Here is a 22468-nt window from a genome sequence, read left to right on the forward strand (position 1 = left end):
TATATATAAAGTACATGTTACATGCCGAGCGCATACAGTACAGATATCCTCATAAGCATCTATTAATTTGTATCAAATAGATACTCTTTGGGCTTGTTTGTATCTACTTATTCTGAAAGAGTTTAAATAATTATTTTCGCTAGCAATAGATCTCATTCGATTATTCATTCCATTAAGCCTACTGCCATCAGGCACATTTAAAGAAATATAATCTGATTGATTGGGGTAATGAGGGACTTAACATTAGCCTATAGATTATGCATTTAACTTGTCGGCGAGGCTATTGAGCCGCACTGTATTTTACCCATTCTGCAAACTTGAACTTGAACTTGAATATGTTAATAAAGTTTTAAATCAATCAATCAATGCCGTTAGAAAGTCAGGATTTCTGCGATCGACACCTGCTGTCTTTTCAGCTGAGGCGGCCGCGCGCACTGATCCTGAGCATCAAGTCTGGTTCGAATTAACGAGACTGAATCCACCTTCGAGGAACAGGGAAAGCATGGATTCAAACATCAGGTTAATTGAATCTGGATAATGGGACTTTTGATCGACTTAGTTGAACCAGGTACGGGGAATAGGGCCAGTCCCCCATTTTCAATTAATCAACATATATGACATACATGACATACAGATAGACAGTACTGCTACATCTATACATTTATGACATACCAGATTTACAAATACAGTACTGTTTGTGATACAAAAATAGTTTAAAAAAATAAAAAAAATAAGAGAGTATATACATTTGACGAAGAAACTGTACATTGGAGGAGGTGGGTTGGGTAGGTGGGTGGGGGGGGTAACTGTACATTGGAGGTGGTTGGGTGGGTGGGGTGGGGATGGGTAGGCAGGGGGGGGGGGGTAACTGTACATTGGATTATCGACAAAACCTTACTTGGTCCAAGAAGAGGGTCTCATATATTACTGGGTTAGGAAATGTATTGTACATTGGAGGGGGTTGTGTTAGGATATTTACAGGGCCAGTTTAATTGCAGTCTCCCGTAGGTGTCCCTTGAGAGTGGTTTTAAAAGTGGGTAGTGATTCACGTTAATTTACAGCTGTGGGTAGGGCGTTCCACATTGATGTTGCATAATTGCGAAACGTGTTTAGTCCCTTGTTTGAGCCGAATCTGGGTTTAACATGATTTGTGGAGCTCCCTCTGGTGTTGTGGTTGTGGTATTCACTGACCTTTGGGAAGTATTTTGACATGTACATGGGTACCTTAGTCGTGTAGTGTATCTTGTAGACCAGGCCCATTGCAAGTTGCTGTACTCTGTCGTCTACTCTAAGCCATCCTAGGTTGTCAAAGTGGGCAGGGGTGAGGTGGGTTCTAGAAGTAAGGTCAAGCAGTAGTCTGACCAGTTTGTTTTGTGATGTTTGTAATTTTGTTTTTAGCACATTTGAGGTGCTTTGGTACCATGAGGTGCAAGCATAGTCATAGTACCCTTGAATGAGTGCTCCTGCCAGAGTCTTCAGGGTATTCTTGTTTACCAGAGAGCAGATCCGGTACAAGAATCTAGTTTGTTGGTTGACCTTTTTTTGGATTGGTGCCATTTTGTCACAGGAGAGATTTGCCTCTAGGATGGAACCTAGGTATGTAATTTCATCTTTCCTTGTGACAATATTGTCACCCACTGTAACTGAGAAGCCGTCGGCCTTGCTGAGTTTGTTATTTGAACAGAAGAGAATGGACTGTTTTACCGAGGTGTAATGATAGTTTGTTGTCAGCTAGCCATGTGCAGATGTTGCCTAGTTCCGAGCTGAGTTTTTAATTTTTTTTTTACAACATACATGACTTTATGACATAGGGACATACAGGTATATATTGATGTTACATTTGTGACAAATACAATATGCAAATATACAGTAATGTTACCCAGAGACTTATTAGAGGCTTATTATACATGTATCCAAAAACGTACCGGACTATGACATAACATTAGACGTTTTTATTGCACGCTGCTGTGTTTCACTGCCGCTTTCCCACTTCAACGCCAGAGCAATATTGTCACGCCATCTTCTGAGTGCAGACGCGCTGCTGTTTAATCACTTTTCCCACTTCAATGACAGAGCTGCTGTTTAATGCTCACTTTTCCCACTTCAATGACAGAGCTGCTGTTTAATAATATTGTCACGTTGTGGAAAGCAGGATGAGAGAGCGTAGATTTCAGTGTGTATCATTTAATCATTTATCATTTAACATTTGAAATGCATACATTGTTGTCATACAGAAGTACAGAATACTTTTATCCAAAATGCTTCTTACTGTATGGTCGCGGCCAATCAGGCCAACCCGGAAACCGAAATCCGACTAAATCCGTTGCGGAAGTGATACACGCGTGCAGCACACACCAACCCAACTGACGTTACCACAACACTTGACGGTATTTCACACCCCTTTCATAAGAAGACCAAAGGTTAAAGGTTGTTTAAGAGTCCAAGCATGCGGTCGACGTCTATACTTTCCGTAGCCGCATTTCTGCAGGACACTCTCTGATTGGCCACTGACATGTTTGCCCAATCACGTGACGAGCTGCGTCTTTGCCCATTTCCGCGCAATAGGGGGTATCTGCAGAGCCGCAGAGCCAGGCTGGACGGGTTGGAGGCGGTCTGGACAAGTATTAGTGGTCTGGACAAGTATTTGCACTACTGCGCACCATTTTCAACTTCACTTTCGTCTCGTTTACATAGGTACATAGACAGTAATGTTACATCTAGACATTTATGACATGTAATAATAGAGTAAACTTGTAAATAGACAGTAATGTTACATCTAGACATACCAGATCTAGTAATAATAGAGTAAACTTAACTTTCGTCTCAGTAACAATGTTCATAAAGTGTACATCTAGACATGATGTGTACATAGACAGTAATGTTACATCTCTAGACATACCAGATCTAGTAATAATAGAGTAAACTTAACTTTCGTCTCAGTAACAATGTTCATAAAGTGTACATCTAGACATTTATGACATACCACATCTAGTAATAATAGAGTAAACTTAACTTTCGTCTCAGTAACAATGTTCATAAAGTGTTGAGTGCTACAGTGTAGGTTAGTTTATTAGGGTTAGATTTTTTTTATTTAGATAATGGTTGAAGTAGATGACCCGACTTCTCTTTGATGACCCTCCCGGAGCTTGGATAGGAGTAGGAATAAACTGTACATATACAGCACTGTTTGAACCTGGCACACAACATACTTCACATGTCATTTTTCTTTTTGTGGATACGAAGATGATGAGTACCGGTCTTCTCCTCAGACATATAAAATCAGTTTTTCAATACAAGTACGACTCAAGACACAGAACATTAGTATGCAAAATAAAAAATGAACACAGATTTTGAGTGTGAATGAAAACTTTATTTCAACAAGATTGCAGAATGGGTACAATACAGTACGGCTCAATACACACAATTGTTAAGGGGATGCAGACCAGAGAAAGAAGTTTTGTCTTGTCTTCTCGTACTAAAAACGTGACTGTTAGCACAGAGACGGCTGCAGTTACACAGAGGGCCATTTTCGTTTCGTTTTCAGGGTCAGTTTCGCTTTTCAGAACGCAACGTAATGGCAGGCAAGTTAGGCCCAGTCCACACGAGCGCTGGATTTAATATAACCATGATTGTATGTGAGCAGTTGCACTGTTCGGCCACACACAACCGGGGATTTGCTACACTGCAACCCAGGTCTTTGAAAACCGGAGTCCAGGGTGAAGTTTTGCGGTTTTGTGTGGGCATAGCAACCAAGGTTGGAGGGAGGGAGCAGAATAAATTATTTGTAGAAATTTGCCTACCAGTTGTTGTTGGATAGGGTTTCGGGACTTCGCCCAGGGTTGGTCTGGTGAGTAGTCATTGTCCACTGGAATCTCAAGTTCTACAGGGATGGACATACACAAAAATATAAGAGAAATAGTAACAATGTTTAATAAAACTAATAGTGTAGAGGTAAGAATTACTGTAGGTAGGCATAGGTTTTTATAGGCCAGCTTCTGCTGCAGAAGCCAGGTTCTATGGTGTAATAGTTAGCACTCTTGACTTGGAGCAATTAAGAGTTCACTATTTAAGGTGGTGGGTGGCAGTTTAATATGATTATTGGACAAATCATGCATGGTTTCAGTCAAGGCGGCTAAACTTGAATTTAAGACATTTTAAGACTTTCTAATGACCCATGCATGCAATTCCACTTGTCATTGCTGGGGGCAGACCTGAACCAGCTTCAGGGAGCACACCTTGAGCTGCTTCCAGTGATAGATCAAGGACTGCTTCCTGTGACACTGTAAGCAGATGACAAACACAGCTTAGTAAGGAACAGTGAACTTGATGAATGAAGACATTTATACATTATTTCCTAGATCAATTAAAAACAGGATTAATGCATTAAATATCTTTAATGCAAGTGCAAGTAGAAAATGTACCCAATACAGCCTGGTGGTATAGCTGTTTATTGCCACCGCTGTCGTCCCAAATAACTTTTTGATGTTGTCCATTCGCTTCTTGTTTTTGTTGTTGTTGAAGTGTTCTAGGATGTTTCTCATTAGGAACAGATGGGTCGATGGTAGTTGCTGCGTTAAAAAGTAATTGTTCTTTCTCATTTGTGCAAACAGTTGTTCTGCAACTTGACTGTTTACATGTCCTGCAGTTTGAGGGTCTATTATTATTATTATTACTAGATCTGGGATGTCTAGATGTAACATTACTGTCTATTTACAAGTTTACTCTATTATTACATGTCATAAATGTCTAGATGTAACATTACTGTCTATGTACCTATGTAAACGAGACGAAAGTGAAGTTGAAAATGGTGCGCAGTAGTGCAAATACTTGTCCAGACCATTAATACTTGTCCAGACCGCCTCCAACCCGTCCAGCCTGGCTCTGCGGCTCTGCAGATACCCCCTACTCTTTCCGCGTGGAACAGCCTGCAAACTACCTGGCGTTCTATCGCCATGCTCTAGTCTAGTCTAAGACAAACTCTAACCTTAACCAACTTCGAAAGAGTGTGCTACGGAAAGTATAGACGCGTCTGGCCGGAGGTGTTGTGTTCCTGTTTGCAATAATCCACATCATGCATTGCACGTGTATTGTAAATGCAGCTGTCGCCTCTAGAGGGCGCATGTTTATTTTTATATTTCTTTTTATCTCATGTGACGTACACGTCCTGTCTCACGCTCTGACCCAGCGTAGTTTTGGGCAGATCTGAGGGAACGTGTCTAGACTTGTAGGAAGAAGACAGTGCAGCAGATTTATGCACTTTATTTGTCAAAGATAAAAGATTAAAGTACTAGAGTTTGAAGATAACCCCCTCCCATTGAGCTGCAAGCAGGCCAAAGTGTTCTACGGTGGTGATGAACGGAATATGCATCAATAAACAGCCATCTGTAATTAAAGAACTCGGAGTCCTCGTCGTGCATCAATGGGCGGCACATGTATAATACATTAAATATAAATGTAACTTAATTTTCAACATTGCATGTTGACACAGCTTGTCAGATTGAGGTTAAGCTGTCTCCGAACGAGCGACAAAATGAAATTTAGTTCTATAGCAAGTTCCTACGAAAGAGGCGCTGGAGACTTTCCCGCGCAGTCCACACCGCCATCAGCGGTATTTTCACGAAGGGGGTGAGCGCGGGGTGTAATTCTAATAACCAAATACATGAACAAAATACATACAAAGCATCAGCATATAATCATACCAGTCAACAATGATGCCCTGTGTTAATCAGGCTTTATACACAACATTAAAACCATTTGCGCATCTAAAAGAATGATGCATCAAATCTGATCCAAATATATCTTTATAATCTCACCCTTTCCAAATTGGCAATCTTTCCTAGTGGGTGGTTTTAGTAGTTTTTATCTTTATACGCCTCACTCGCGCAAAATATTGATTAAATAAAGTACAAAATAATATAAAGGTATGAGGAAACAGAATCTGCTCATTCTATGGATCATGTGGGTGGCTCTTAAAAGAGCCTTTAGGTTTTGGATACAACGCAGCGAGCAGTTTAGCCGCCGAAGCCGTACAGAGTGCGTCCCTGTCTCTTCAGAGCATAGACCACATCCATGGCGGTCACGGTCTTCCTCTTGGCGTGCTCGGTGTAGGTGACGGCATCACGGATCACGTTCTCCAGGAAGACCTTCAACACCCCGCGGGTCTCCTCGTAGATGAGACCGGAGATACGCTTCACTCCACCACGGCGAGCCAGACGGCGGATGGCGGGTTTGGTGATTCCCTGGATGTTATCACGGAGCACTTTGCGGTGACGCTTAGCGCCTCCTTTTCCCAGTCCCTTTCCTCCTTTACCTCGGCCACTCATTTTCACGAATAGATGATGATCCAATGTCTCAGTTGGCCAAACCCATGCGTATTTCAAGCCTCTCTGAGGACGTTGTTGAGGCCAACGAGCGCCGAGACAAAGTGTGGGGGGAGGGTTTGAGGTTTGGCCAATAGGGTTCCTCTGCATGTTTGTCTTCTTGGCCCCAACATCTACACAACACGTGTAGCCCACATAACCTGTCTGGAACAAGGCAATAAGGAGGATAAACCACCTGAAAGTGTTCTGCAGAAGGAGGCACAGTGATTAGAATATGAAAGCTACTTAAAACCACTCTGACTATTCTACCCCCACCTGGAGCAATGTGGCAAATTCACACATAAAAAAACTCCAAATAATACAGAATCTAGCTATAAAAAAAGACAGGTATAGGCTATATAAATATACAATAATGTTCACCAGTCAGCTGGGCTGAGAACAGTCAAAGAAGGAATGGTTGTCCTGGGAAGTAGATTTGCATTCAAATCAGTTGATAATCCTCACTGATGCAACACACCAATCTCTGTTTAACAAATATGGAAACGATTGATTGAATACTTTAGATTTAGATACAGATTGCAGAATGGGTACAATACAGTATGGCTCAATACACAAAATTGTTAAGGGGTTGCAGACCAGATAAATACTTTCTTCTTGTTTACATCAGAGTCCCCCATTTTCAATTCATCATAACATTTATGACATACACAACATACAGATATACATCCAGACATGTATGACATACAAGAACGAAACAAGAACTTCATGATTTATTTATTCAAACTCCCAATCTCCCTTTTTCCTTTCTATAATTATTTTTTAAATGACTAATCAATAAAGTTGTTTAAAGTCGTGATGAAGAGGAATCATTGTAAAATTGTGCTCTGAATAATGTATTTCCCTTGCCTGGCTCCACTTCAGAGTATTATACTAGCACGGAAACCTGCCACAGCCTCTACACAACCAACTGGCACTACATTGCTCTAAAAACAATAAATATCTGTAAAATAGCAACTGAATGGATGTTAAATACTTGGAAAGAAATGTACAAGGACGGCATGATTGATCTTTTCTCCTGAGTGATGTGTCAACGTTTGAGTCTGTTAATGACATTATGAATGAAGCCCCTCAAACTAGTTCAGCATGAAACCAGATGGAAATCTGTGGTCGCTGAGCTGATTCCTCTCACTACCTGCCCTCAATGAGAGAAGGGGCATAAAAAGGCTATTAACCCTTAACTCTGAGTTATATGTATGATTGGAACATGTATAAATATGGGTGTATGGTCATGGGTTACTTTGTCATCTTGAATTTTAAACTACCAATAAAGAATGTCCTATTGTCTCAGTGTATGAACCTGTACGGTTACATTGTTGCTCCTAAAATAAAATATGGGCAAAATAGCAAAGTTGATATGACATAAATTAAGCACCTCGTACAGGTGGAAATGTATTGACTCCCGAGCTAATTCCTCCCACTATACCTGCCCTCGAGAGAAAAATCCTTGTTAATTACAGCACCATGAAATATAAATGAAAATATAGCAATACATCGCCTTATGGACTGGTACCTTATTTCATTGAGCTGTAATTAACACACAAGACACAGATTACCATATTCAAACTACTTTACTCAACTGTAAAACTTTGAATTTCCCTATCGAGGTCAATGTAATGTGTTGCATCATGGGGGTCAGCCCTATGGTCCCACAGCCCCATATTTTCACTCAAAATTTAGGGCCTATGTTCCCACATTTCTAAGATGCTTCTCAAAATGAGGCCCCATGTTCCCGGACGAACCTACAAGTCAAGTCAAGTCAAGTCAAGAGTTTTAATTGTCACGGCATACAGGTATACAATGAAATGCGGCTGGTCTTGCCCGCGACGATGTGCAATACAGTGGTACAACATACTACTACGTCACTACGAGGACAACCTTGTTGCCCATATGCGCATGTCAAGAGTTAATTACAGTATAATTGTATATTGTTTACACTGCCTTTTTATTAAATGTTTACTTCTCCACTGAAATATAATTCTGAGATGCATGTATTATACTACCTGTACCTCCCCTCCTGCTATGATAACGAATATCCCCAAGGGGATCAATAAATATGTGATATAGAATTTGCAGTCTGTTCTGCTTTAGCCCTACTGTAGCCAACAAGATGCTAGTCTAAATATCAGAATTAAAGTGATGATTTTAGTATAACTGGCACGGCGAAATAATAAGATATGCCAGTCTAAATATTTTAAATATCAGAATTGTGATGATTTTAGTAATATATTGAAATGTTGAGTTAATGGAATGTACTTTTCATGATTACGGTGTTGGCTCTTAAAAGAGCCTTTGGGTTATGAATGTAGGAAAACAAAAGCCGATCTAAGCGCGCTCTCCACGGATGCGGCGGGCCAGCTGGATGTCTTTGGGCATGATGGTCACCCTCTTGGCGTGGATGGCGCACAGGTTGGTGTCCTCAAACAGACCGACCAGGTAAGCCTCACTGGCCTCCTGAAGAGCCATGACAGCAGAGCTCTGGAAGCGCAGGTCGGTCTTGAAGTCCTGGGCGATTTCTCTGACCAGGCGCTGGAAAGGCAACTTGCGGATCAGCAACTCGGTGGACTTCTGGTAACGACGGATCTCTCTCAGCGCCACTGTACCGGGCCTGTAACGATGTGGCTTCTTCACGCCGCCGGTAGCCGGTGCGCTCTTACGGGCAGCCTTGGTGGCGAGCTGCTTCCTTGGGGCTTTGCCACCGGTGGACTTACGAGCGGTCTGCTTAGTTCTTGCCATTATGAGAAACTATATTATCTTCTTGAATCGAACAAGAATAATACGGTGCTGTGCCGAAAATCTGGCCTTATATTACTAACGCGGAGGCGCAGTCGTTTCTGATTGGTCTCCACTCTGGGAGCTCGTTATTCCGCCTACATCTCACACGAGGATTGGAGGACTCGTCTTTTGGAAAAGCCGCCAAGAAAACGTCTTTCCTGATTGGGTGAGAAAACACAAGTCCGAAAATAAAACGCGACTCTCCAACTCGCTGCATTTATTTTCTAACTCGTTTAGCGAAAGAGAATAAAAAATATGTCTGGAAGAGGCAAGACCGGAGGAAAGGTGAAGGCTAAGTCCAAGACTCGCTCCTCTCGTGCCAATGTTGCTGGTCTGGATCACTAATCACATTATAAATAAATGGTAGAACTACAAGTCGTGTTTTGTAGCCGTGACTGTTTCATATAAATAGTGGGGGTCCATAAAATAGCCTTTTGTGAGACAATGTTCCACTTGTCTGTATAATATAATGGTTGCTTGTGTAGATATTTAATGTGAGGTAGTGGGGAACATAATTATGTGCCAACATAATATATGATCCAAACCGATCTGAATAAATAAAAGTACATTAATCTGCTGTGTCCACTAATGGGCCATCACCCGTAGTCATTCCAATAGTGTCATAGCGGTCATTTACGCACGGACATAAATGCATCATAATGATAGCAATTTATGTATTTCCACAATAAAAGGCTCAACTCGTTGCGGTAAAGTATCTACGTTAGTAGGACCCACTAATCAAACCGGTCTTAATAACAATCAACATTCTCCAATTAAGAACCTATATCTGATCTATATTTTATAGTTTTTTTGTGGTATATTCTCCATATTTATATAATATTATAGAGTTGAGTTTGCTTTGTTGCCGTGCTGGAAGTAATTTATATACTTAAATTTAAGTTATATACTTCGATAAGCCGCCTTCACACACACACACTAGAGTACAATAATTGCTTTTCATTAAAGTGGTGGGTGGCTCTTAAAAGAGCCTTTTGTTGAATTAAAGACAACGTTCTGTTCAAACGCTTATCTCTTCTTGAGAGCTGCCCTCTTAGCTGCTAGTGGCTTGGCAGCCTTCTTAGCTGGGGACTTCTTGGGCGCAGCGGGCTTTTTCACCTTCTTTGGGCTCTTGGCTGCTACCTTCTTGGGGCTCTTGGCTGCTACCTTCTTGGGACTCTTGGCCGCTACCTTCTTGACTTTCTTGGGAGACTTCTTGGCGGCAGCAGGCTTCTTAGTTGCGGCCTTCGCTGGCTTTTTGGCCACGACAGGTTTCTTGGCTGCTGGCTTCTTGGCTTTCGGAGCGACTTTCTTTGCGGGCTTTTTGGCTTTAACCTCAGCCTTGTTGATCTTGAAAGAGCCGGAGGCTCCGGTGCCCTTGACCTGGACCAGGGTTCCCTTTGTCACCAGACTCTTGACAGCGGTCTTAACGCGGGCCTTGTTCTTGTCCACGTCATAGCCGCCGGCAGCCAGAGCCTTCTTTACGGCAGCCAGAGACACACCGCTCCTCTCTTTAGAAGCAGACACTGCCTCGACGACCAGGTCACTGACGCTGGGACCTGCCTTCTTGGGTTTGGGAGCTGCCTTCTTCTTAGCGGCCTTAGCCGGAGCGGTGGGAGCGGGAGCTGGAGCGACTTCTGCCATCTTGACTCGTTCTGTCTCAGGTTCAACACAAGTAGAATTATGATATTGAAGCTCAGTCAGAGGGCTGGTCTTAAACACTACATGAGAGCCATGTAGACTCAACCCACCCTGTCCTCCTCTGTGCTGCCAAAATGATCTGCCGCTTGTGTTTTCTCCTCGCCAAAAAAGAGCTCAAATACACAACTATGAATATTGCAGGAATTTAACGCCAAATGGGTCAGCAAGCAGAAATATGTGCCATCAGAATTAAACCATTTGGAGACCCCTGGTGCGTTTGTGGACGCTTCAAACCACCAATTTGCGCCTTCACCATGGTGCGCAGCTATACCTTTCTCTGTTATTTATGTCTCACAATTCTTTAGATTGCATTATAATCCGACATAATCTCGTTTCCCAGCGAGCCGAACTACCTGACTAGAGACTGGGAGCAAGATTAGTAATCTGGGGTGACGCGTTTTGTTTTAAATGGATGCTTTTCCGGTGTTGGTAAACACACTGTTGCTGGTGGCCTGTAGCGTGGGTCACCTCGACTTCGTATGAGGGATGATCACCACCTTAGATCAGTGGAAGGTTTCACGTGGCCTATATTAATTACAGCTAACATTTAATTAATTAATGTTGCAAAACATTTCATAACTCACACAAGAAACGTAGCTACATTTTCCTTTTGGGTGGGGGGGCTAGTTTGTTGTGTACTTTAGACTGCTGCATGCTTGTTGACAATACATGCTTTTTGGGCATTGCTGATCTGCTGTGTTTTCTGATTAAAGTCTGCTGCACTGAACACTTAGCACTATAAATAATAACTGCATTGGTCTATTTTAATTATATTTCAATAGTTTAAATAGACATAGTAGATTCATAATGAATCATCATATCACCAAACATAAACGCACCATGTCAACATGTTCTGCATTTCCACAAAAGAGGCCTTGCACGGAATGTTTGTGTAGTAAAGGCAATGGAATGGTTGCTATGTATAAATTATATGTATAGATTATCATATCAACACATAGTGCTGTGTCTTATTACTGAATGTTATAAAGAAGTCACAACGGAACAGTAATATCATGCTTTTCAGCAGTGTTTTACCAACTACCACTGCACACAAATTAGGCATTTTCTTTTGAAAGTGGTTACCAACGGTTACAGGCAGCCATACTGGAAGAAACAGAACAACACAGACTTTACAGTTTGTGTTTAGCCTATAGGTCAGATATACAGGCCTCTATTGTTAGGGCTCAACTCATTGTGAAGTAAAGTATCTTAGAGTGTGGTGCAGTAGGCTGCCAGCTACATTTTTGATACATTCAGAAGAAATAGCTCAAGGAATGAAACATACTATGTTTTCAGAGTCATACTTGTATTATTATCTTGTACCACAGTGAGGTACCGATACATGTAGCTCATGGTGAGACCATGCCGGTCTGTGTCATCTGTTTATGATCAGTAATAAATAACCCAAACAAGAGGAAACCTGCTCATGGAGACGACTCAGCACCATCAGAAAGCACCTCTCACCGTATAATTGTATACTGGCATTACCATGATTAAAAGTTATGCCAAATACATGTAAAAAGGATTATATGCAGGTATGTACAGACAGATGTGTATGAATGTGTGGGTGTGTATATATATATATATATATATATATATATATATATATATATATATATATATATATATATATATATATATATATATATATATATATATATATATAATATAAACATATATTGTAAGTCAAAGCAGTGACAGATGTCACGAAGAGAGCTAAATTTAAGGTGCACAAAATCATTGTCTTGGAAAAATGCAGTTTCATGTCGATTATTGCTTGGCTGATCATCTCAAGTGTGGATATGGAGTTTTGCTAAAATAATATACAATTGCGTTATTATGGCTTTGCGCGCAAATAGCTTCATGTGCGCGGGAAATGTGCGACAAAGCATCTCAACCAATCGTATACAAGAAGCCACGCAGCTGTATTTGCACAATTTGACCTATAAAAGGGCAGCAGTGCGCTTATGTTTCCACATTCGTTGCTGTTTAGTTCCTATTGATCATCATGCCTGAGCCAGCCAAGCCAGCGCCCAAGAAGGGCTCCAAGAAAGCCGTCACCAAGACAACCGCCAAGGGAGGCAAGAAGCGCAGAAAGTCCAGGAAGGAGAGTTATGCCATTTATATTTACAAAGTCCTGAAGCAGGTTCATCCCGACACCGGCGTTTCCTCCAAAGCCATGGGGATCATGAACTCCTTTGTTAACGACATCTTTGAACGCATCGCTGGAGAAGCCTCTAAACTGGCTCTCTACAACAAGCGTAGGACCATCACTTCCAGGGAGATCCAGACCGCCGTTCGTCTGCTGCTCCCCGGTGAGCTCGCCAAGCACGCAGTGTCCGAGGGAACCAAGGCTGTGACCAAGTACACCAGCTCCAAGTAGACTTCCCTGTCCATCTAACCCGTATTCACCCAAAGGCTCTTTTCAGAGCCACCCACTTTGTTTTGAGAGAGTTATCCCATTGATCAGTCAAGGTCAGGTGGCGAATGAATAAACATATCCCTATTTGTTCTGTTTTTCCTGGACCATGTCTAGGATGCTGCCTGTCATATTTGGTTTCACCACCAGATGGAGTAAGTGCTCTACTAGGTGGAACAAGAGCCTCCAATAGATTTTCAGATTGGAGAAGTTTGAATTTAGGATTTAACTGATTTTGGAAGGGAAATTGAGTTTGTTAGATTAAAGGTCACGGTTGAGTTGAGGCGTAGGGTTAAAGCAGGTTTGAGGGCACCTAGTTGGCTCCACATGCAGCTGTTTGCTATGGGCCTTTAATACCATCTATAACTTCTGGTTACACACTCTTGGAGAGTTGACAGTAAAAACCAAAAGTTACAAAGAGTGACCATCGCACACAAAATAAATACATATATGTCAAACCTGATGTATGATAAACTGGTATGTCAGTCAGACTGGTACATTTAGAATTAATAATTGCATGTTTAATTTGTTAAATTCATATTGAAATGCATTTTTACTTAACTTTACAGCATTATTAAAAACGTGATAGGATGTTAGGAGTCATCAGCAGCCCTCATAATTATGTATATATTATCTGTTAGGATATCTGTTTAACAGTACTGTATATTTGCATATCTTGTATGTCATAAATGTAACTACTGTGTATCTATGTTATGATACATATCTGTATGTTGTGTATGTCATAAATGTCATTATAAATTGAAAATGGGGGACCCTGATGTAAACAAGATGAAAGTCTTTCTCTGGTCTGCATCCCCTTAACAATTGTGTGTATTGAGCCGTACTGTATTGTACCCATTCTGCAATCTGTTAATACAATTTTCAATCAATCAATCAACCCTCCCTCTTGAAACCAGCCATTCAGAATAGACCTGTTGTTAAACCACGCCCCAAATAGAATTTGTCCAATCATATTACAGTGAAAATAATCACTGGCAGAAAACTCGGACATCAACAGAAAAGCCATTTGTGGGGCGCATCAAACCAAACGTCTGTGATCGAAACCACTGTGAAGAGTTCAGTTTCTATGTTTATTATCTAGCTAATATCTGATGGTGAAATGCTGTGCGTGGGGTACCTGTAATTCGGACACCAGGTACCCTGAACGACTGGATGGAGGAGTATATTTTGTACCTTTTCCGAAGCCCAAAAGAAAACTCGACAAATGCAAGTGGTGGATTATGCTGTGTCGTTGACCACATACACAACTGAATGTGAAGACCATTTCCAAGGACACTTATGTTTGCTCAAAGGTAAGGTAAATTCATAAAGACATAATATTTGACGGCATGTATTAGAAACGTAGACCAAACTATTAGTTAGCTAACGTTAGCTGCAAGCTAGTTAGCTAGCTGGTGTTATCCTAGCTAGCTAGCTACAGTGTTATCAACATCAACTTTGCTGTCATTAATTAGCTGTCTGACTTTTCTTCCTCGCTAGTTAGCTGGTGTTTTTAGCTAACTAAACGTTTGCTAACTGTCTTTTCCCCTCAAAGCACTTCTGCCGACCTGTGGAGCAGCCTCCCCCAAATGGAAGAAGGTGGACAAGAGGAGCGAGATGAACGATTGAGAAATCAACGTAGCACAAATCGAATCACTGACGAGTGACAGTTTTAAGTACCTCAGAGTCCACATATCCGAGGACTTGACATGGACCACACACATTGACAGTGTTGTGAAGAAGGCACGACAACGCCTCTACTTCCTCAGACGCCTAAGGAAGTTCCAAGTCAGTCAGAAGATCCTTAAGAACTTCTACTCATGTACAATAGAGAGCATCCTGACTGGCAATATCACCTCCTGGTTTGGGAATAGCACGCACAAGACCGTATCAGACTACAGAGAGTGGCCTGTTCAGCCGAACGCACAATTGGAGGGGGGCTTCCCACTCTCCAGAACATTTACAACAAACGGTCCATGGGTAAGGCTAAGATAAGTATCAAAGACTCCAGCCACCCAAACAACTGCCTCTTTGAACTGATGCGGTCAGGCAAGCGATACCGGAGTCTCATGGCAAGCACAGAAAGACTCAGAAGAAGCTTCTATCCCCAGGCCATCAGGATGCTCAACGAACAATAACACTATGTAACAACCATCAAATGCACTCACAGCACACACATCCACATGCACACACCCACTTTAAACAAACAACTCACTGCAGCATCCACTTACACACTTTAGAACACCTAAACACACTTTATATTTATTGGTAAAGAATTTGCACTACAACCCATACCTCATTACACCTTACTGTAAATTGTACCTAAATTGTACCTCATCCCATTTCTGCTTTGCGCTATATAGTATATTGTATAGTATATTGTATGGTAACTCAGTTACTTCTACTCTGCATTGAACATTGTACATAATGTACATACTGAACACATGTGCCTACGTACGTGAATTCTATTTTATACTTGCTATACTTATTTTATTTTATACTTACCTATTTTTGTCTAGTAGTCTCTGGAGCGTAACAGAAAGAAGCATTTTGTATAAAAGTATTCTGTACTTCTGTATGACAACTAATAAAGAAACTTGAAAAGAAACTTGAAACTTATGTTTAAAAAACAGGTCTATTACCTGCTGTGGTAAATCTCCCACGGCCTAGCCGCTTTCGTGACTGTGAAGCAAGGCTTGCATCACAGTCAGGAAAGGGGCTACCTGCGGCCATCGTCAACAGTCATTCATGGTCGACTTTGTTTGTCCGAGTTTTCAACGGGGGCGTGGCTTAGCGATAGGTCTATTCCAGCCACAATCGCTGTGGTTAATAATGTGTGTGTGATGATATCTTGATAAAATGTTTATGTACAAGATAAATCTTCTATTTTCATTTAACCTAAAATATGTTTCTTGACAACATTTGTAATGACAGGATTGCTATGCTATAAGCGACCTTGGTTTCTATGAAAGGCGCTATATAAATTTGATCTATTATTATTATTATTATTATTATTATTATTATTATTATTATTATTATTATGCTATTGCTGCATCTGGAGTCATTTGACCTATTCCCCGTACCTGGCTAACTGAGTTAGCTGGATAATTTTCAGCATAGCTTGACTTAAGCAAGACATTTCCGTTCCCCGACGGCGGATTTTCTAAATCGCCATGTTAACAGATCAGAAAGTTTGAACCTGCTCCTGAGCAGGGTTAAGTTCAGTTAACTGGATGAACCATGGCCACACCCTCGCAAAGAAATGCCAGGTCGCTTCCTGAAATAATTACCACAGTGTAGATCTGCATTATACCATTCTAAATTATGTTTCTGTGCTTCGTTTTCCTAGAGGGGGCTTTTGAAATGTAAAATAATAGACCTAAATGCTGATAATAAATCATATTCAGCCTATAGATTTACTTTGTCCTAAATAATGCATGTCATATTTATACGGATACGGCGCTCGGAGTCGCGATACGCACTGCATGTGGTTATTTTAATAATGGATCATTGCAAATGTGAATCCCGCGGGAATATTTTTAATTAATTAAACCTATCGGGCTTTTGGCTCTGATTAGTTTCATATTCTCTGCTGTGGATGTATTTGCTTAACGGATCGCCCAGATTGTGTTTCATTCAAGCATAAATTGAAGTGTCTATGCGTGGATTGTGGATTATGAATTACGAGGAATCTGAATCTGTGGATTGTTGAATTGTATCATTGTCACTCACACGTTATTGTGATATTGTAACTGGGATTAAAATGTCTGATGAGATGCGCTGTTTGACGGATTTGAGAAATTGAATGAGCCGTTGACATGAATGCATTAGAAAAAATGCATTTATCTGTTCAAGCACTGTTATCTGATGATGAACATGTGTCACTGGTATAAACCAAAGGTTAATCAATTCAATACATATGGATTATGTCCGAAACAGATTAAAACCTGATTAATAGTGAAACTGTATAGCCGGCTCCAAGCCTCTCTGACACGTTATTTCGGGGGTCGCGCCTTGAAAACTGTATTTATATATAAAGTACATGTTACCTAAGCCGAGCGCATACAGTACAGATATCCTCATAAGCATCTATTAATTCGTATCAATTAGATACTATTTGGGCTTGTTTGTATCTACTTATTCTGAAAGAGTTTAACTAATTATTTTCGCTAGCAATAGATCTCATTCGATTATTCATTCCATTAAGCCTACTGCCATCAGGCACATTTAAAGAAATATAATCTGATTGATTGGGGTAATGAGGGACTTAACATTAGCCTATAGATTATGCATTTAACTTGTCGGCGAGGCTATTGAGCCGTACTGTATTGTATCCATTCTGCAATATGTTAGTAAAGTTTTAAATCAATCAATCAATGCCGTTAGAAAGTCAGGATTTCTGCGATCGACACCTGCTGTCTTTTCAGCTGAGGCGGCCGCGCGCACTGATCCTGAGCATCAAGTCTGGTTCGAATTAACGAGACTGAATCCACCTTCGAGGAACAGGGAAAGCATGGATTCAAACATCAGGTTAATTGAATCTGGATAATGGGACTTTTGATCGACTTAGTTGAACCAGATACGGGGAATAGGGCCACTCCCCATTTTCAATTAATCAACATATGACATACATGGCATACAGATAGACAGTACTGCTACATCTATACATTTATGACATACCAGATTTACAAATACAGTACTGTTTGTGATACAAAAATAGTTTAAAAAAAGAAGAGAGAGTATATACATTTGATGAAGAAACTGTACATTGGAGGAGGTGGGTTGGGTAGGTGGGTGGGGGGGGGGGGGGGTAACTGTACATTGGAGGCGGTTGGGTGGGTGGGGTGGGGATGGGTAGGCAGGGGGGGTAACTGTACATTGGATTATAGACAACACCTTACTTGGTCCAAGAAGAGGGTCTCATATATTACTGGGTTAGGAAATGTACTGTACATTGGATGGGGTTGTGTTAGGATATTTACAGGGCCATTTTCGAATTGCAGTCTCCCGTAGGTGCTCCTTGAGAGTGGTTTTAAACGTGGGTAGTGATTTACATTAATTTACAGCTGTGGGTAGGGCGTTCCACATTGATGTCGCATAATTGCGAAACGTGTTTAGTCCCTTGTTTGAGCCGAATCTGGGTTTAACATGATTTGTGGAGCTCCCTCTGGTGTTGTGGTCGTGGTATTCACTGACCTTTGGGAAGTATTTTGACATGTACATGGGTACCTTAGTCGTGTAGTGTATCTTGTAGACCAGGCCCATTGCAAGTTGCTGTACTCTGTCGTCTACTCTAAGCCATCCTAGGTTGTCAAAGTGGGCAGGGGTGAGGTGGGTTCTAGAAGTAAGGTCAAGCAGTAGTTTGTTTTGTGATGTTTGTAATTTAGTTTTAGCACCTTTGAGGTGCTTTGGTACCATGAGGTGCAAGCATAGTCGTAGTACCCTTGAATGAGTGCTCCTGCCAGAGTCTTCAGGGTATTCTTGTTTACCAGAGAGCAGATCCGGTACAAGAATCTAGTTCGTTGGTTGACTTTTTTTATTACATTGGATGCCATTTTGTTACAGGAGAGATTTGCCTCTAGGTATGCTAGGTATGTAATTTCATCTTTCCTTGTGACAATATTGTCACCCACTGTAACTGAGAAGCCGTCGGCCTTGCTGAGTTTGTTATTTGAACAGAAGAGAATGGACTGTTTTACCCAGGTGTAATGATAGTTTGTTGTCAGCGAGCCATGTGCAGATTTTGCCTAGTTCCGAGTTTTTTTTTTTTTTTTTTTTACAACATACATGACTTTATGACATAGGGACACACAGGTATATATTGCTGTTACATTTGTGACATATACGATATGCAAATATACAGTACTGTAACCCAGAGACTTATTAGAGGCTTATTATACATGTCTCCAAAAACGTACCGGACATAACGTTAGATATTTTTTATTGCATGCTCAACCAGTGCACAACACACCAACTCAACTGACGTTACCACAACACTTGACGGTATTTCACAGCCCTGTCATAAGACTAAAGAAGGTTAAAGGTTGTTTAAGAATCCAAGCGTCTGGTCGGAGGTGTTCCTGTTTGCAATAATCCACATCATGCATTGCACGTGTATAATACATTAAATATAATTGTAACTTTATTTTCAACATTGCATGTTGACACAGTTTGTCAGATTGAGGTTAAACGGTCTCCGAACGAGCGACAAAATGAAACAAGTGTCCTTTCTATCTCTTTAAGTTCTATAGCAGTGACTTCCTACGAAAGAGGCGCTGAAGACTTTCCCCGCGCACACAGTCCACACCGCCATCAGCCCCCTCCTATTTTCACGAAGGGGGGGGGGGGGTAATTCTAATAACCAAATACATGAAAAAAATACATACAAACCATTAGCATATAATCATACCGGTCAACAATGATGCCCTGTTAATCAGGCTTTATACACATTAAAACCATTTGCACATCTAAAAGAATGATTCATCAAATCTGATCCAAATATATCTTTATAATCTCACCCTTTCCAAATTGGTAATCTTTCCTAGTGTGTGGTTTTAGTATTGTGTATTTATACATGTTTTTATACGCCTCACTTGCGCAATATATTGATTAAATAAAGTACAAAATAATATAAAGGTATGAGGAAATAATCTGCTTGTTCTATGGATCATGTGGGTGGCTCTTAAAAGAGCCTTTAGGTTTTTGATACAACACAGTAAGCAGTTTAGCCGCCGAAGCCGTACAGAGTGCGTCCCTGTCTCTTCAGAGCATAGACCACATCCATGGCGGTCACGGTCTTCCTCTTGGCGTGCTCGGTATAAGTGACGGCATCACGGATCACGTTCTCCAGAAAGACCTTCAACACACCGCGGGTCTCCTCGTAGATCAGACCGGAGATACGCTTCACTCCACCACGGCGAGCAAGGCGGCGGATGGCGGGTTTGGTGATACCCTGGATGTTATCACGGAGGACTTTGCGGTGACGCTTAGCGCCTCCTTTTCCGAGTCCCTTTCCTCCTTTACCTCTGCCACTCATTTTCACGAATAGATAAAGGTCGAATGTCTAAGTTGGCCAAACCCATGCGTATTTCAAGCCTCTCTGAGGACGTTGTTGAGGCCAACGAGCGCCGAGACAAAGTGTGGGGGGAGGGTTTAAGGTTTGGCCAATAGAGTTCCTCTGCAAGTTTGTCTTCTTGGCCCCAACATCTACACAACGTGTCTAGCCCACATAACCTGTCTGGAACAAGGCAATAAGTTTCAAGTTTCTTTAATAGTTGTCATACAGAAGTACAGAATACTTTCATACAAAATGCTTCTTACTGTTACGCTCCAGAGACTGTGCTAGACAAGATAGTATCAAATAACATAGTATAGCATGTAATTTAGAAGAAGAAAATGAGCATAAGGAGGATAAACCACCCGAAAGTGCTCTGCAGAAGGAGGCACAGTGATTAGAATAAGAAAGTTACTTAAAACCACTCTGATTATTCTACCCCCACCTGGAGCAATGTGGCAAATTCACACCTAAAAAAAACTCCAAATAATACAGAATCTAGCTATAAAAAAAGACAGGTATAGGCTATATAAATATACAATAATGTTCACCAGTCAGCTGGGCTGAGAACAGTCAAAGAAAGAATGGTTGTCCTGTGAAGTAGATTTGCATCCAAATCAGTTGATAATCCTCATTGATGCAACACACCAATCTCTGTTTAACAAATATGGAAACGATTGATTGAATACTTTAGATTTAAATACAGATTGCAGAATGGGTACAAATACAATACAGTATGGCTCAATACACACAATTCCCCACTCCGACCCTGGCCTCCTGAACCTGTCCAAACCAGGTCTGTGATGAGGGATTGAGGAGGGCTGGTAGCACTGACCTGACCCAACAGGTGACACATTTGGAGCAATTTATGGCTCTTATCACAGAGTTACAGCTCATTGTGTGTGTAGTTTGTAAAATTGTGCTCTGAATAATGTATTTTCCTTGCCTGGCTCCACTTCAGAGTATTATACTAACACGGAAACCTGCCACAGCCTCTACACAACCAACTGGAACTACATTGATGCTCCAAAAACAACAAATATCTGTAAAATAGCAACTGAATGAATGTTAAATACTTGGAAATAAATGTACAAGGACGGCATGATTGATCTTTTCTCCCGAGTCATGTGTCAACGTTTGAGTCTGTTAATTTTAATGACATTATGAATGAAGCCCCTCAAACTAGTTCAGCATGAAACCAGATGGACATCTGTGGTCGCTGAGCTGATTCCTCTCACTACCTGCCCTCAATGAGAGAAGGGGCAGAAAAAGGCTATTGCCCCCTAACTCTGAGTTATATGTATGATTGGAACATGTATAATTATGGGTGTATGGTCATGGGTTACTTTTTAGCTGTTGTTGATTGTTGCAACATTGAGTTGAAAACCAGTTTGTCATCTTGAATTTTAAACTACCAATAAAGAATGTCCTATTGTCTCAGTGTATGAACCTGTGCAGTTACATTGTTGCTCCTAAAATAAAATATGGGCAAAATAGCAAAGTTGATTATGACATAAATTAAGCACCTCGTACAGATGGAAATGTATTGACTCCTGAGCTAATTCCTCTCACTACACCTGCCCTTGAGAGAAAATCCTTGTTAATTACAGCACCATGAAATATAAATGAAAATATAGCAATACGTCACCTTATGGACTGCTACCTTATTTCATTGAGCTGTAATTAACACACAAGACACAGATGACCATATTCAAACTACTTTACTCGACTGTAAAAATTTGAATTTCCCTATCGAGGTCAATGTAATGTGTTGCATCATGGGGGTCAGCCCTATGGTCCCACAGCCCCAGATTTTCTTTCTCAAAATGTAGGGCCTATGTTCCCACATTTCTAAGATGCTTCTCAAAATGAGGCCCCATGTTCCCGGACGACCCTACTACAATGTCCAGTTAATTATATTGTATATTGTTTACACTGCATTTTTATTAATGTTTACTTGTCAACTGTAATATAATGCTGTGACATGTATGTATTATACTACATGTACCTCCCCTCCTGCTATAACAAATGTCCCGAAGGGGATCAATAAATGTTATATGGCAATTTGCAGTCTGTTCAGCCTTAGCCAACAAGATATGCTAGTCTAAATATTTGTAATATCAGAATTGTGATGATTTTAGTAAA

The 22468-nt window shown here is 41.0% G+C and overlaps 5 protein-coding genes across 5 annotated transcripts; 1 reads left to right on the plus strand and 4 right to left on the minus strand.

Moving 5' to 3' along the window:
• Positions 1-6011: 6011 nt before the first annotated feature.
• Positions 6012-6323, minus strand: LOC311238273 (histone H4; the record flags this gene model as incomplete). Its single annotated transcript, XM_084326294.1, has 1 exon — positions 6012-6323. One exon carries the CDS (start codon positions 6321-6323, stop codon positions 6012-6014), a length of 312 nt encoding a protein of 103 aa, XP_084182420.1.
• Positions 6324-8702: 2379 nt separating this feature from the next.
• Positions 8703-9113, minus strand: LOC311238209 (histone H3.2; the record flags this gene model as incomplete). The annotated part of the gene is made up of 1 exon (XM_084326234.1): positions 8703-9113. The coding sequence occupies one exon, from the start codon at positions 9111-9113 to the stop codon at positions 8703-8705; it is 411 nt and encodes a 136-aa protein (XP_084182360.1).
• Positions 9114-10178: 1065 nt separating this feature from the next.
• On the minus strand, positions 10179-10793 carry LOC311248909 (histone H1-like; the record flags this gene model as incomplete). The annotated part of the gene is made up of 1 exon (XM_084338138.1): positions 10179-10793. The coding sequence occupies one exon, from the start codon at positions 10791-10793 to the stop codon at positions 10179-10181; it is 615 nt and encodes a 204-aa protein (XP_084194264.1).
• A 2065-nt stretch (positions 10794-12858) lies between these two features.
• On the plus strand, positions 12859-13233 carry LOC311222657 (histone H2B-like; the record flags this gene model as incomplete). The annotated part of the gene is made up of 1 exon (XM_084307246.1): positions 12859-13233. The coding sequence occupies one exon, from the start codon at positions 12859-12861 to the stop codon at positions 13231-13233; it is 375 nt and encodes a 124-aa protein (XP_084163372.1).
• A 6760-nt stretch (positions 13234-19993) lies between these two features.
• LOC311222745 (histone H4) lies at positions 19994-20305 on the minus strand (the record flags this gene model as incomplete). The annotated part of the gene is made up of 1 exon (XM_084307364.1): positions 19994-20305. The coding sequence occupies one exon, from the start codon at positions 20303-20305 to the stop codon at positions 19994-19996; it is 312 nt and encodes a 103-aa protein (XP_084163490.1).
• Between the last annotated feature and the right edge of the window lie 2163 nt (positions 20306-22468).

The sequence above is a fragment of the Notolepis coatsorum genome, assembly GCF_963971535.1.
Source record: "Notolepis coatsorum genome assembly, chromosome: 1".
Lineage (NCBI taxonomy): Eukaryota > Metazoa > Chordata > Actinopteri > Aulopiformes > Paralepididae > Notolepis > Notolepis coatsorum.